Source organism: Halichoeres trimaculatus, unplaced genomic scaffold, assembly GCF_033239565.1.
Source record: "Halichoeres trimaculatus isolate MK-OKI-2021-1 unplaced genomic scaffold, fHalTri1.1 fHalTri1_scaffold_6, whole genome shotgun sequence".
In the NCBI taxonomy this organism is placed as follows: domain Eukaryota; kingdom Metazoa; phylum Chordata; class Actinopteri; order Labriformes; family Labridae; genus Halichoeres; species Halichoeres trimaculatus.
Genome location: NW_027437184.1, coordinates 16,831,480 through 16,847,862, shown reverse-complemented (window position 1 = coordinate 16,847,862; position 16,383 = coordinate 16,831,480). Strand labels below are relative to the sequence as shown.

The 16,383-nt window shown below is 40.1% G+C and overlaps 2 protein-coding genes across 15 annotated transcripts in view; both read left to right on the top strand.

Annotated features, from left to right (window-relative positions):
* Positions 1-6,086, top strand: part of dlg4a (discs, large homolog 4a (Drosophila)) — an 82,386-nt gene extending 76,300 nt beyond the window's left edge. For all 12 annotated transcript variants that reach the window (XM_074671560.1, XM_074671558.1, XM_074671555.1 and 9 more), the window contains 6 exons: positions 212-259; positions 361-462; positions 654-826; positions 1,115-1,227; positions 1,961-2,052; positions 3,007-6,086. In XM_074671560.1, coding sequence (XP_074527661.1) covers positions 212-259; positions 361-462; positions 654-826; positions 1,115-1,227; positions 1,961-2,052; positions 3,007-3,113 — 635 coding nt within the window. In that variant the 3' untranslated portion in view covers positions 3,114-6,086. The remainder of the gene's footprint in view (positions 1-211; positions 260-360; positions 463-653; positions 827-1,114; positions 1,228-1,960; positions 2,053-3,006) is intronic.
* A 7,491-nt stretch (positions 6,087-13,577) lies between these two features.
* The window catches only part of LOC141791271 (ephrin type-B receptor 4a-like), a 52,680-nt gene continuing 49,874 nt past the window's right edge, over positions 13,578-16,383 (top strand). The window contains exons 1-2 of one of the 3 annotated variants that reach the window (XM_074671575.1): positions 13,578-13,895; positions 14,309-14,549. In XM_074671575.1, the coding sequence (XP_074527676.1) occupies positions 14,471-14,549 (79 nt within the window). In that variant the 5' untranslated portion in view covers positions 13,578-13,895; positions 14,309-14,470. Of the gene's footprint in view, positions 14,550-16,383 lie in introns of all 3 variants that reach the window. The other 2 variants (XM_074671576.1, XM_074671574.1) reach the window with 2 other exon arrangements.

Here is a 16,383-nt window from a genome sequence, read left to right as displayed (position 1 = left end):
TGATGAATTCTGCTACTGGATAGCTGCAATGATAATTGTACTTGGAAATACTTGATAACACATTTTATACATTAGCAAAGGCCCTTCCTGTACTTACAATGATCTGAGAACAACCACACAAGTACACACTGACATGCAGAACCATAAACGTAAATGTCTTTTATAATGGTAAAAGGAAACCTGGCTGAATCTGTCCATGTTCTGTCCCCAGGGAGAGATAAAACCTCACACAGTTATGAGACTGTCACCCAAGTGGAAGGTAAGGTTATAAAGGAGCCCATTATGAAGAATCTCATATTCAATTTCATTTTGTTTTTATTTCCCCTCTCTGAACACTCTGACTCTTTTCTGTCTCTTCAGTTCATTATGCAAGGCCCATCATCATTCTGGGTCCTGTCAAAGACAGGATAAATGATGACCTGTTGTCTGAGTTCCCTGATAAGTTTGGATCTTGTGTTCCTCGTAAGTAATTATGCTGTCAGTCACAGATACTCTCTGGTTTTCATTTGATGTCACTGCTGCCACCTGCAGCCGTTTTAGGTTGATGTCTGCATAATTTACCCTTCTCAAGGAAGTAATTATTTTGATTTTGAGATTCAAAGAGGAGTGTAAGTGTCTGTGTTGCTTCTGAAGTTTTGTACTCTCCCTGACAGACACGACCCGGCCTAAAAGGGAGTATGAGGTGGATGGGAGGGATTATCACTTTGTGTCATCACGAGAACAAATGGAAAAGGACATCCAGAGCCATCGGTTCATTGAGGCGGGCCAGTATAACAGTCACCTGTACGGCACAAGTGTCCAAAGTGTTCGTGAGGTGGCTGAGCAGGTACACAACAACATCTTGCACCATGAACTGCATACTATTCACAATGAATCTGATGCATAAAAAGTATTTTTTTAATCCATTGTAGTGATTAATGCTGGCTCATTGTATTTATTTTTGTGTACTGAGACTGGAGGAGCCAGCAAAATAAGAAAAATAAATAAAAATCATGTTTACATCAGTAGTAAATGATGAATTTTATTTGACTCGAGTTTAATAGAAGTAAGGAAAATAAAAGTTCTAATTGATCTTTTTCATGTTTTTTTTCCACTTGCATGGGTGGATGAGTAGCAGGGAAAACACTGCATCCTGGATGTATCAGCCAACGCTGTTCGCAGACTACAAGCGGCCCAGCTTCATCCCATTGCCATCTTTGTCAGGCCCAAATCACTCGAGAATGTCCTGTAAGTGCAACAAAAGTTCCACTTACAATTACTCAATTGTTTTCTGTTTTTTAAACCAGAATTATATCAGTTTTCTGCAGACAAAGCATTCTTACACTGTGACATGATACTATGTATATAATGCATAGAGAGACATAAATAAGTTACTAATATAAGCAAATGAATGTTTCAACCGAAATAAATAAATGAGTGGCTGAGGAATTCCCCCTCCTTTTTTCCTCATCATACAGACTATCTCCATATTGTCACATAAACAGTCACAATTGTGTGCTGCTGAATGTGACTCTCTTGTCAAATTCGTTTATCTTCATTTAAAGTTAAAACAGAAAAAGTAAACAAAACAGCACCAGTCAAACACAATAGAAGAGAAAGACACTAATGAGTTTATCCTAGATGGGTGTGGCCAATACAGGAAGTATTTACTCTAGAGCACTTACTGTGTAAACTAACTATTTGAGCAGCCTCTCATTGCATCAGCCCTCTTTTAACTAAAGGCTGAGCACTGTCATAATGTCTTGTCCTGTTAGAAGGAGGCCAACTCCCTAACCAAACTGACCTACTAGTACAAATAAAGTTACCAAGCCAAACCTAAACTATCCCTATTGTTGTCTTAAAGTACAATCTGGTGGATGTTTATCTTTTTCTTTGGAACGCATTTTAAGGTTTAAAGAGACTAAAGCTGCCATGCATCTTTTCTAGTTTGAGAAAAACTGTTGATTTTGTCTGTTTACAGAGAGATCAACACTCGCCTGACGGAGGAGCAGGCCAGGAAAGGGATGGATCGAGCCCTCAAACTAGAGCAAGACTTCCTAGAGTGTTTCTCAGGTAAGAGCTGACAGTTGTTGTCAGACATGTTCATAGAAATATTGTACAAATAAATTGTTGCGGAGTGTCCTGCACTTTTACACACCTTGCATACCCACTGAAACATATTCTTCTGCCAATGGATTTGTTTTTTGTTGATGGTAGCACCAGATGCTAAATGCGTGCTTCACACAAAGTGCTTACTTTACTGTATGTGTATTTATAATCTATCTGATAAGGAGTGATAACCATAAAACAATCCGCATAAAGGGACAGAATTTCATAAATCAAAAGCCAAAATTTGAAGCCCACCACGGGTGCTCGAGTCTACTTTTCAAACTCTCTTTTTTTTTTAACTTCATCACTTCTACATTTTACTGAAGTGAGAAGTTGCTTTAAATGACTAAAACAGAAGGCAGAAGATAAAACAGTCACCATCTACAAAGAAAAACTCAACTTTTCCATGGTCTTGTTTGAGCTGCATTAGTTAAGGAGGAAAAATGCCTTCTGGGAGGACTCGGGGCATTGTAACATTTAAGAGACACATTTAGGGCAAATCTCAGCAGTAGACTGAAAATGAATGTTTGTCTTCCTCACAAATCCAGTGGTGTCTACAGTTTATAAGGAATGGGGAACAGCTGTCATATGTGACATTTTATCAACGGCTGTGTGAGGCTGAATAAGTATGCGGGTGACTTTGCAGAAATACATACATAATGAATGAAAGTGCCTTTTGTAAATACTGATTCACACAGCATTGTATGCAGATCATTAATTTGGATTCACAGCTGGTTATTTCTCACGTAAAGTCACAAATGTGCTCAGAAAAAAATCCTCTTTCCTCTCCTCTCATTTTTTTCCTAACAAACATTTTTCTCATCATCTGTGGTATTTCTTGACTGTGTGCTTCATTGTCCTTTTGTTTATTTTTCTGAATAACATATCGTCTTCTCTCCACCCTGTGTCCCAATGCAGCTGTCGTGGAAGGGGACAGCTTTGAGGAGGTCTATCACAAAGTAAAGACAGTGATCGAGGAACAATCAGGGCCTTACATCTGGATCCCAACCCGGGAGAGGCTGTGATGCTGCACCCGCCCAACCACCCCCCCTTTTCCTCCTCACAACCACCTTCTGATCAACACACCACTCTTCACCCCTCACTGCGGAGCCAGCCTTGCCTGTCTGTCTGTCCTCCAGCAAAGTCAGTGCTTAGGCAATCACTGAGAATGACACAGAGAGACCAATGCATACTAAGACGAACACAGAGACAAACAGAACGGAGCAGAGAAGGAAACCAAAACAGAGACTCTGAGACAGATGTGAACGCAGTAATTAGCTGGAAAGCGACTAAGAGAAAGACTTAATTAATGTTCCACTTTAACAAGACAGGATTGAGTGTTGAGGCTCTGTTCACACTTGGCATTAAAATGTATCTTGGCTACAAGTGGACAGCTCTAAATACATCTGTTACTGCTTAAAGACTGGGGACACAAAATGTCCTGAACACAGCAGATTTAGTGCTGCCAAACAACTTAGTGTGCATTTGCTTTTTTATCAGTTTCTTCACCAAATAGATAAAAGGCAAACATGAAGCAAAATACAATCACAAGCTTACATCTAAAGGATCGCAGATAGATTCTAGTGCCTGGTGTGAACCTCAGTCCATCTCACCTGGATCTCAACGAAGCCTTGATATATCTTATACCTTAACAGGGCTGGAAAGAGGGTGGGCCGAGGTATTATTTTAACAACCTCACCCTCCTCAGCTCTCAAGTCTGCTGTCACTCTTTAACGCCTCCACCTCTGACACAGAGGTGCCCCAGAAGACTCTAGCCTCTCTTTTTATATCACCTCCTGGCTTCTCTCCTCCTCCTGCTCCTGTCAGTGCTGCCTTGTTTCAGGACAGGAAAGGAGGAAGACCGAGAACGGGGCGCCAAGATCCTGCTGAGTCTCTCCAGACGCGGAGTCTTTTCTCAGTAGTAAGTCCTTTTTTTCTCTTCTTGGTTCTGAGGGAGAACACCTCAGCAACTAAGACTGATGTTGGCTCAACCACCCATGTTGAATAGGCATTATTTAAAGGTAGTTTAAATAAATATAATGATAAAAACTCATATGCTAAATTTGTGCATGCATCCTCAAAGACAATTGTGACAGGAGTGGAGGAAGAAAAAAAAGAGGAAAAAGAAAGGTGAGCTGGTAAGGTGGGCTCTCTTTCTCCACCTCCTTATGGTGGAGGAGTTTTTTTAGCATGAAGAAAGTAAAGAGGAGAGATACAGTCATGAGAAATGGTCACAAGGGGTCGATTGTGAGTGCAGTAGAAGCTGTAACACTTTGGCCTCTGCTCTCTTATGCACACACAGACACTCTCACCCCCCCCATCCCCCCACCCCAAACACACACACACACACACACGCACACTCACACACACACACATGTAGAGTTTTAACCTCAGCACACTCCTATAAAGGGGAGAGAAGGGAGGGTAGGGAGAGGACTGGCTGTTCTGAGCTGCTCGTCAGAATCCAGGATGAATGTTATCTCTCTAGGCACAAACAGCAGAAACTCACCGATCACTCTTCCACAAGAATCCCACAGCCACAGACGTACACACTGTTTTCAGTGGCTGCAGTAAAAAAAAGCCATGTGCGTATGTGTGTGTGTTTGTGCACGCGTGTGGATATATGTGTGTGTGAGTGCGTGTATGCTTGCGTGCTTGTGCGTGTGGGTTTCTCGTACGCATATGTGTGGAAAGTCCTCTGCATGGGAGGTATAGGTCTTCTTTTATTCTGTCTCTTCCACTTTTTCTCTGCTTCTTTCTCCCTCTTGTGTCCACACCAGTTCAATCGAAGTCATGTTTAACAAATAAATGGCCTATATATACATAGATATAAATATGAATATGAATATAAATATATAAATATATATATCTTTTTTATGACAATTTCTAACGGGACTAAGTCTGTAAAAATCAACATCTCCAGACAATATTCCATCAATTTCTTTGGGTAATATTGCAGTTTGGTTGTTGAATTTACTCACGTTCCCATTTTATTGTTGTAAAAACTCTGCAAAAAACTACACAGAAATAAATGAAGCGTTCACATCAATGTAAAGCAGACCTCACAGCTTTGAAAAGACATATTTGACATGTTTTTGTAAAAGTTGAACTGAAACATATATACAACAAACAGCTGTGTGCGTGTGTCTGTGTGACTGCCTGTTTGCTGCTTGTGTGTGTGCGTGTGAAGAGACAGTCTGAAATATAAAAGATACTATATGACAAATATCTATCCTTTATAACATCCACTGGTGGTTATAATGTATAATACATAAATGGGTGGTATGCAGTATGTGTGCGTGCCAGAATGAGAGAGTGACATGTAGTGCAATACCGCTCTGATGTTATGCAATGAAGATGGTTTTACATGTGTGTCAAAGATTAAAACAGTATTTATAAAGTTTGCACTGACGGCATTATATGCTACAGGAATCAACAGGATAAAGAGATGAGCTAAAGCTAAAGGACTCCAGAGGTTTTATGAGCATGTGTTTGTATTTACTTATAATTTGTTCTGAATTATAAGAGTGAAGGTGGAAATATTGATGGAATTGACCAGTCATATTTATCATTTGTTTTAATTTTTGCTCACTTGCTTCTCTCGACTCAAGGTGGAAAAGCTGACGAATGACAAGTATGGATTTTTGTTTTTATTATTTATTTAAATCTGTCACTGGTTCCATCTCAAGTCTGTATATTTTTGTATTTTATTTTCCACGTTGGGAGAGCTTTTGGGTCTTGGCCGGGAATGCTGTAAATATAAAGGATGAGATGTTGGAGTGCTGTGTGGCTTTAGGTTTAGCCGTGCACACTGCTGAACTGATATGAGTACAGAATCCATCAGAGCCACAGCCCAGTTTAACTGCTCAAACACACAAACATCTGTACACACACACACACACACACACACACACACACACACACACACACACACACACACACACACACACACACACACACACACACACACACACACACACACACACACACAAAGATATCAGCTGATCCATTTACATTTATACATTGAGAGAATCACAGAAACAAGAACATGACGACACATCCATGAATGGAGTAATATGTTTTCAATTCTTTATTTGAGGGTTCAATGTATTTCTTAATATCTCTCTCTCAGCCATCCGTATCATAGTGTGATATTCCTTATAAAATATATGAATTTTTACAGAAAAGACTGAATACAAAGTTACATCAGCATCAACTGATGCAGAAAAATGTATTTAACAATGACAATATCAAGCAAATTAAAATGTTCCAGTTCAGTGAAGCGCTTGTTGTAAATTAGCTATAAAATAATAAAATGAATTTAAAAATGCTTTCTGAAACGGTCTCAGCAGCCTTGTTTGTGTTTGTTCATTTGTAGTTTCTACTGCAGGGGTTTCATGACTTGATTCAGTCCCACAGGTGACAGCTGCAAAGACAGCAACACTTCGGCCAGCGGAGGGCACTCATTCTCCATTTTTCAGCTGCTTATACAAGCTCCTCAAAGCTGCATTTGCACCTACTTGGTCTGGCTCTGATTTGCCTGCTGCTCCCCCTCCTCCCCCTCTCTCATCAGGGGAACCATTTTCTCTTTAGAAAAGCACACTGTGAGGACCCTTTCCTCTTATATGCACCTCCAAAGCATGTGAACAGGCTGTTATTTCACAGCTTGGTGGTAGATATTCCTGTGTTTGCCTGAAGCTTGGTGGATATTTACTTTATGTGTATGATTTTGAATGCATAATCTATGATTTGAATTTTCACAAACAGAGCAAAGATATCCACCAACATAGTTTTGTATTTTTTCTCAAAAATGACACTTTTCTATTTCTCCTTTGAACTTATACCTTAACCCTGTTGGAGGAAGACAAAACCTCTTTAATTTGAAGGGTAAGTTATAAAAAAAAAAAAAAAAAAAAAACGACCTGTGGTTACCATCCCAAGAAACAATTTAATGCTTGAGAATACTTCAAATTTGACTAGTATTCTAAAAACAAAACTATCAGAATACTGCAAGTGTCTGTATATGTGATGCAAAAATGCATGAGAAATGCAGTTTCTCTCTGTTCTCACCATAAAGCCCCATTAACTAGCAAAGCCAGCCAAGAATAAGCTCATTTTCTCACTTTAAAACCTGTTTCAGGTGAAGAGGGGGCAAACGTTTTTAAAAGGATTGAATAACTTTAGAAAATCATTCTTTTTTTTTTTTTTTTTGCCAATTTCTTTACTACATTCCAAGGATGTGGAAGATAAGGTTTTTCACACCGAAAGAACTTCAATCACCTGATTGACCAAAGCCCAGCCTCTGCTGTTTGTAATGAGTGATCTGAAATGTGTCCAGAGGGAGTATCCATCAAAGGTCATTTAAGACCACACAGCCATCAGGTGATTTTGGTCCACGTGTTCTTGTTATCCTCCTGTCGACCATTAACAGGTGTCTCCTCCACACAGGGTTTTAATGCAGCTCCACCCAAGCTGGTGGGAAAAAAAAGCACAGTTGGATCTAAGAGCGAGACAGATGCCCAACAGATGGATTATTGTAAAACTCGCCAAAGTAATGTGGTTACTTCAAAATTAGAACTCCAAATTTCTTCCTAATTAAACACCCGACTCATTGGATTTAACTCTGCCTTTAATCATTCAAGTGACTCATGTTTTGAAAACAATCCATTGCCGGCATCCAGTTTCACTGCCAGGGTGGACAGTCATTTAAATCTATGGGGGATGAGAAACAAATGCTTCCAAATGGAATAATTAAATCAAGCCTCAGATTAGACCAAAATCTCACTCCAAACATGTTGACAGGAGGAAGCTGGCGTGGTGAAAATTTGCAGGATGATTGTCAAACACTTGGATCTCACAACTCTTTCAGGGATCAAGGTGCCCTATTACTGTATCAGCAGCAATTATCTGCCACCCCTTTCACAATAGGCTGATAATGGATTAATACCTCGGTGTGGCTGCTGCTCGGGGCCAGAGCTGCAGTGACAGGGCTGGATCTACATGAAAGAGAAGTTCACACTTGAGTCTTGCCAGTGTTGGAAAGAGGATTAATCTAAGAATTATTTTAAAGCAGTTTGAGTGACCTAAAGACTGTATATGTGCGTCTGTGAGCGGAGCTAGTAAAGCAAAAACACGCCATATTCATAAGAAAGCCATTTTCTTATGAAGGGAAGCGTTGGATGGGAAGCACAACAACTATTGAATGTTGTTCTGCTGCTTTCCAGTTTCTAAGTAGCATAAAAAACACCACTATACAGTATGTCGGTGCTTGTTCTCGTGCATTTACTTTCCAGAACATTCAAAAGCTTGGTCAGTCCTACTTGGACACAAACCCAAGATGTGTCAGCACTAGCCACACATAATCATGCTGCTTTTCAGCTCTACTAGTTCAGGTTTCCCCAACTTCTCAGAACATTGTGGTGATTCAAAAGCTTGCTCCAATCCTTCACTCGTAAGTAGCTATAAAATCCAACTTCACAAGCAGGTCCCTGCTGGGATTCAAGCCCAGAACCTGCTCCCTGTGAGATAGCAGTGCTAACCACACAAACACACTGTTTTGCGGTGCTTACTTGCTCAGGTTTGTTTCTGTCTGGAAAATGATGGTAATTCAAAAGCATGACCTTTACTTAATTCAGTCCCGCAAAAGGAAGGTCACATGCACAACAGTCCAGAATACACGCTACTGGTATTAGCTGTAACCATTCTTTAGCTATTAAATGTGTGCTCATTCCAGGTTAAAAAGGAAGCTAGCCAAAAATCTGTTTCCTCAGCCTGTCTCCTCGCTTTCTCTTGTCTTTCTTTCTTTTTTACATCTTTTAGGGAGAAGCTGGGGTGCTCCTGAATCTTCAACTTTGCTGTTTTGACTGAGGTCAGATGTATCCTGTTAAGGCTTTGAAACGTATATCAGGAAATACTGCATACGAGTTTTCATCGGAGTAGTGTTTTTCAAGGTATATTTCTAGACCTCATTTGGGTAGCAGCTCTTTAAAGTGCACAAATTGCTACTCTATACTTCTGAGATTTAAGATGGGTGTATTTTTCTTCCCAGATTGAATTCTTAAGATGAGGATATCCTTTTGGATCCAGGATAATTATACAGCAGACATGTTACTATCAAGGAGTTTCAGAATCTGAAGAAGTGTAACTCATTGACTTCACTAAGAAAATTCAATCAGTCTACCACAGAGTTTTGCGACACAGAGGAGCTTGTCAGCATCATTTGTTATCTTCATTACAACACGACAGCTACAGCCTGGAGTAGTGGATCAAACACAAATCTTTTCCATGTTCAAAATTTATTATTAATTTCAGCCTGCTGCATCTTCTGCTCACAGATTCTCTGTCCCCCTTTTTTTTATTTGCTCCTCCGTCCGCTTGGTCCCAGCTGGCACCCATCAAACTGTTTGTGTATGACAACTGGAGATCAGATTGTTTATATCTCATGCTGTGTTGGTAGATGTGAACGATGTCACCTCGGCTGCTTCACCCACTTTATCCTTATTTCGGACTGACTGCATAAAGATCAGATAATTCACTCACATTGGTGTGCAGCAGGGTGTGGTGCAGGATTTGCCCGTTAAGATGCTGCTTTATGGTGTTTGAACCTCAGTAAGTTTAAAGCCCACGATAATACAGTCTCCCATGGTTCTGTGCCAGAGCTTTCTGACTGATGTTGGATTAAACCTTCTTGGTTCTTCTGCCTCTCTCTCACTCCTAAGACTCCTTTACAGTGTAGACACACCTGCCAGAAGATATTTCTAACTGAAATAATATGAAAGTGAATGATTGAAGTGTTGTGGAATATTCACTTCTACTGAAAAATGTCAAGTCTGTGCCTTTTCTGCAAATAACAACATTGCATGCTGACTTCAAAGAAATATTACCTTCTGTAGTTTATGTTTAAGAACCTTGAAATTAATGAAACACGACAAATGACAAGGATTTTAGTTGTTCAAAGTGAGGTTTATCCAACCAAAAGAGGACAGCATTTTAAAAAATACATCCTTCTGGTGTGACTTTTTAAGCTGTATCTGCAAGGGCACAGCTTAACCTATGAAGGCTTATAATGTCACCTCGGCCAAACACACTTTCATTTTGTCAGTGCAGTGATGACATATGCGCCAAAATCAGAATGTAGCAATGTGTGATTGTAGTACTTTTCAGCTTCTATAAGTTATGCTACTTCTATCAAGGGAGAGATAAGTAAATATACAATTTAGGAGCATTGGAGTGTTTAGCATTTGCATTGCTTCTCATGCTTTGTCTCATACACACAGACAGAAAACAGATCTCTTACACTGTTCAGTGAAAAGCTGAGCACTAAAAGTGGTAACATGTTGTTGTGCTGTGTGTGAGTAAACAACTTTCAATACTTTCCTACTGCTTAGATCATTTTTAAACACAAATCATTTTAATAATAAAAAGTTTCTCAATTTTTAATATAAAAAGTGAGGTTTTAAAGAGCAAATGCTTTTTTTGTTGATAGGGAGAAGACATGGACGGAGCCTAAAGCAACCAAAGCTGAGTATAGCTCTGCTAGAGGGGGTTGGGCCAATGAATCCTGGCCATGGAGGTTTAATCCCTGGTTCATCCTGTCCACATGACAAAGTGCCCTCGAGCAAGTCACTGAATCCAGAAACTCCTCAGAGTAAGTGTATGCTTGAGGAGTCTGCAGCTATTCTTACTCCTCCTTGAGGCTGTACTCAGTACAGCTGTGATATGAGCTGAGTGCTAACATTAGCATGCTAACATTTCTTTTAAGACAATGCAAACTCGTGCCATATTGGTAATGCTGAACTCAAAAACAAAAACGAAACAAACATCGCTAAAGCTAAAAAATATTTTTCTAGCCTACCAAACAAAAATGTTGTATCACTAATGGCAACATTATTGCATCACAACAGCTGCAACAAACACTTATAGCAACTGGTTAATGTAAGGAAAGGTTGTGTGGTTACAGTCATCAGCTCCTATTAGGTTTGTTTAGTTTCTGCTTAAATGGAAATCCCTCCACCCCTTTTCTCTCTTGATAGCTATATACTGCCCAAACCCAAGCCTTCTAACCAACCTTCAGTTTGTAAAACCAGAATGACATTCAGCCTCCTGATAACACCACTTCCAAGGGGGAAAAAAGAAAAGCTGAGCTTGTTTTCTCTTACTGGTAGGTCACTCTGATCCCAAAGCTCCTCTGCCTTACACTCAGGAGGTTCAACACTACAGTGTGGTGAAGAGAAATGGAACCTTGCAAGGACATTTTTTAGTTGTTGTCACTGTTTTGTTTTTTTGTTTTTTTGTTTTTATCTCCAGCTTCCTCATGGTTGAGCCTGACTAAAGCCTGAATTCCATGCACTTTCTCCACACATTAAATGTGACAGTTTTAGAAAGATAAACACCACAGGCATTTTTCTTTTGTTTGCTGTTTTGAGTATCTTGTCACTTACGTAACACGGAAAGGGACTTGTCTTGCAATATTGAACAACAAGCCTTGATGGATGTCCAGATACACTGCAGATGTACCTCACTGGCTCAATGATATGCTTAATAGCACAACAATATTGTTTCAGTGCAGATGAGAACAGAAATGTTTGGTGGACCAAAGCAGAACAGGTATTTAATAAGAAACATGCCTTTACTACTTCTATGGCAACCTTCACTGTTTTTCCTATACATTCTGTTGATTCTGATACAGCAATGTAAGAACATTGGTCTCTTTGCCATACGTGCACTACTTTTATTATCATATTCCTTATAGAGCAATTTTGTAACAGCACCATTGTCTGTGAGTTAGCCTACGGAGACATTACTGATATGGCTTTTTATCCTTAAGCTCAAAGAATTAACAATCTACTCAAAAGCACAAGTTGGACCCAGACAACAGTAACACTGTCCCTGCCTTTGCCAAAAATTAAACATCGATCTGCCCTTATTAGGGAGCTTGAATTGCTAATTTCTTATTTACATTTCATCATTTAGACTCAAAATTAGCATTTTTCCTTATTTATGCCGCTGTCGCTCCCAGATCTTCTTCAAAAAGTGAGCCTACCCAGCTCCCCTTGAGGAAAACACTCATTAATTAAATACGGAAATGGGCCGTGCTGCAACACTGATGTAATGAATCGGTAATGTTATGGGTCTCATTAAATTATGCTGTGTTGAGATAGTCAGTTGCACAAAAATATTCACTTTAAAGAGATGTCATGACACACAAGTTTAAAAATGGAAGTGAGGCAGCAAAAGCACATTACAGCTCTTCTGCTGGCAATGCTAACGATGCAGAATCTCTGTATTTCAGATGACTGCAAGAAACTATAGCCTTATCTACCAAAAGCAGTATGGCAGCAGGGTTGCAGGATGAGACAGGTAACACGCTAAGATGGTCAATCTGCATTTTGCACATTTCAGCCTTCTGACCTTAACTGGAAACCACTCAGGACTCATTGTCCCTGCTCGCATTCCCACAGCCTCAGTTTTTTTGAGATGTCCTTGAACAACTGCATCATTCAGTTGTGCAGCTCTAGGCTTTGAGTTGTTCTGACTTGTGAGTCATGAAATGTTGGCTTGTTTTTTCCCAGCTTAGGAATTGGATATTCACTCTACCTGCTTTCCCTGCAAACTGTTCCTGGACTGGGCCAAGTTTTGCACACTGAAGGCTGATTGTACCACCTGCTACACCTGCGGGTTTCTTCTGGAGGACAGTTACCCACACAGCGTGCCAGTACTTGTAGATAGGACGGACTTAATTGTTGTTTTGGAGTGGAGACACTCGAAAAAGACAAATTAACACAGGAAGTTATGCGATTCTGTTTTCAAAATAAAATCAAAACTCAATGTCGCGTACGACGTGCTTGGATATCAGTCACTTGGCAATGTCTTAACTAGACTTTGGTTGGAAGACAATATGCATTGACGAGAATATGGAACCAGGCCTAAGCTGTAAATGTTGAAGCATTGCATTTGCCAATAGACAAAGGTAGCAGAACTCAATGCAGTCAGTTTTGCTAATGGATTTAACTAATTATGAGCATTATGCCTTCTTTTTTTTTCTGAATTGTGTGATCATCAAAGGGGTTCTTATTCTGGCTTTTCTTTTTAAAACATGATCAGTGCTGCAGCTGTACTGAAATACTACATGTCTGTTTAGCAGAAGGCTAATGCTTGTTGATGTGAACGTCACCTTGCAAAGGATTTGTGGAGTTTATCTATTCTAACAGCAGTTAAAATGTTACCTATCACAGTTGTAAGTAAGTAAGACTGAGTTTGTATGGCCTTGTATTTGCCTCTGAAAGGCAACTCTGACAAAATCATAAAATAAAATGAAATAGTAGTGACTGATTTATCGTTACATTAAGAAATCGACCTTTTCCAAAATGTTTAACTAATCGCAACGTTTTATTTTGAAGGCATTCCAGGGAAATTGGAGACGTAATTCCGCCCTCTTGACTCTGCTGTTATGGAAACGGAGTGGGCGGAGCTTGATGTTGTCAGTCGACTCCGGGTTCGATGCGGTGATGAAGTCTTCGGTGACCACCTTACAGCAGTCAGCCCCACGAGCCACTTAAGCGCACAACTTTTCACATCCACTCTATGTGCAGTCTGCCGTTTTATCAGATGAAGAAAGTAGATATTTTCTCTCAGTTTCAGACCTATTTTCTCGTTAATTCAGGCCAGACTAGACGTGTCGCGTAACATCCCCAACACCTTTCGTGTTTTTCCCCCTCCGGCAGCCGTACAGTCTGGAGCTTTAAGGAAAAAAAACAACATACTTTGGTGGACTCTTTGCCGAACCACAGGAGAAGATGTGGAAGAAGGTACGAACGGCCTGAAAATGAAAATTATCTTTGCTCTTATCTGACATGCAGTGCGGAACCCTGTTTGCGGATTCAGCCCGCTCGGTCACCGTGCTGAGAGGATAATTTGGGAGAAGTCGTGTGAAGCACAAAGAGCTTATTAACACCGCGGATACAACAAGTTTCACAGCCATGCAGCTCGTGTGCTGACAGAGACTGATGCTGGAGAGGAGGTGCAGCACTGGGGTTTGTCTGACTGTTGTTTTTTATGGCCAGACTTTCACCACAGCACTAAGTTAGTCAATTAGGAGAACTTTCCAGTCTATCGCAATAACACTGGCTATTTAAGTAGCTGTACCCACCCGGTTGGACGTGCTCTTTAGTCTAAATCGACTGATAATTTCACTTAGCCAAAGTGTGTTTTTCTACTGCAGTGATTTGACCACAGTGTGAGGCTCTCTGAACTGAAGTCCACTTTAAATGCGGACTGGTTTGCGGTCAGGGAGTGCACAGCCGAGCTGCCAGTGCCAATTGATTTGTAATTCAAGGCAACACAGAAGTCGGTGTACTTTCTTACCATTTTTGGCACAAACATCATGGAGCTGACATATTGGAGCGTCGTCCTCCTGGGGTGCATCTTCATGGAATGGGTGTTCACGGCTTCTGCAGAGGAAGGTGAGTCTGGAGTTTTCCTTCAAAATGCTGTCTGGACTTGTTTTTTTTTTTTCTGTGGTTACATGCTTGAGTGAAATTTCTAATTAGTATTACATCCTGTTCTCTTTACCAGAAGGAAGTGCAGTAAAACCACAGGGTAATTGAAATGTGAATGCCATACAGTGGTCACTAAATTGTAAAAGGCAAGTCAAAAGGAAGTAATCATGGAAGTATTATGTTAGAATATGTACTTAAAATGCATTTAGATTTAAAGGAATAGCATTGTTAAAAGGACCATTTAAGCATGTTGGTGTTCATAGAATTAGGGATAGGTACCTTTTACATTTGAAACAAAACTGGATGCTCGGTATCTGGCAATCGGTATTTGTACTCAGTGGTACCAATTTTGGGCACTTTTTGTGTTGATGTGGTAAAAAAATATCAGTTTGTTTAATAATAACATCTAATTTTTTAGACTTTATATATTCATTCTTCAGTATATAACCTGGCAATGTTGTGTTCCTGTCCAACAAGGAAAACCTACTCTTTCACTGCTTCACAGTCACAAGGATGTGTCTAGGTACCTGAACATGGTACGTTTAGATTTTCAGTGGGTTGGTACCGGGTACGTTTGACGTAATTCAGTCTGTACCTATAAAAGTACCTAATTCAGTACCCATCCTTTCATGGAATCATGTTTTTTTTAGTTTTTGGAAGGGCTTCTTCTTAATCTGTTTGCCATAGCATAAGTAAAAAATAATAATAAAGCAAATTTGTTTTTCCTCTACCAATGTCTTAAGGATGGCAGTTTCCTTGATTTTGTCAGTGTTAGTTTTAACTGTGAAGTCATCCTTTGGTTCCCAGCCTTCACCATAGGGACCTTTATCTAGCTCACCCTTATCATCAATATTACACAAGAAGCTCTGAGGCCAATGAAAGGCTGCTCTGATTTTTGTACAAAGAAACCTACATGATGTGTTTCAGCTTTGAGGTTAAAACAGAACTTTGCACCCAGCATGTTGTCTCGATCTTAATAATTTATATGCATCCCTGACAGCTGACTTGACGTTAATGGGCATTTTGTCCTGCATCAGCTTCGTGAACCCTGAAGGGACAAATTAAGAGAGCCTTGAAATTAGCTGTCAAAACGTTTAAGAAAATGATGTTTTAAAATTGTCTGGCTCTACAGGCGAGTACAGCTCGGCATCATCAGCATAACAACAGGGCCGGAGTCTGAGTAATTTTCTTAATGCAGGGGTGGACGACTGAGCCACATTGACAGATAAGAATAAACCAGAATAAAACTGGGTGTTTATTTACTTCTCCTCTGCTGCCACTGTTTCTGTCATTTCGTGACATTAATGGGGAAGTTTCCGTGCTGTGGAGACGCTTCGAAGTGATTTGAGTTTGGAAAGAGTGCTGTGGAGACAACTTTCTGCAAAAAACTCTGATAGAAACTTTGGAAATAATAGGCTTGTGTTTTACTGAGGATCAGAGGAGCAAAAGCGGGTTTCTTTAAAAGCTGTTGAACCGCAGGAGTTTTTAGAAGCTGCTGTGTAGGCTGCATGCTGGTGTGCTCCTGTGAAGAGCCCTCTTTATTCTCCATCATGCTTTGCCAGGATACTTATGCACAGCTGCTAATGGTGACTTCATTGTGATTTGATGTATTATTCCCTCTGTTGCATAAGTTTGTAAAATAAGAGCTATAGCCATACATTGACTTGAGACAGGACAGACGTTTTCCTGGCTACATCCCAGATAAATGACTCAGAAAATAAATTAGCCATGAAAACAAAGACCAACTCAACAATGAAACTTTTCCACAAGTGAGTTCATTCCAATCAATACTTGCTGT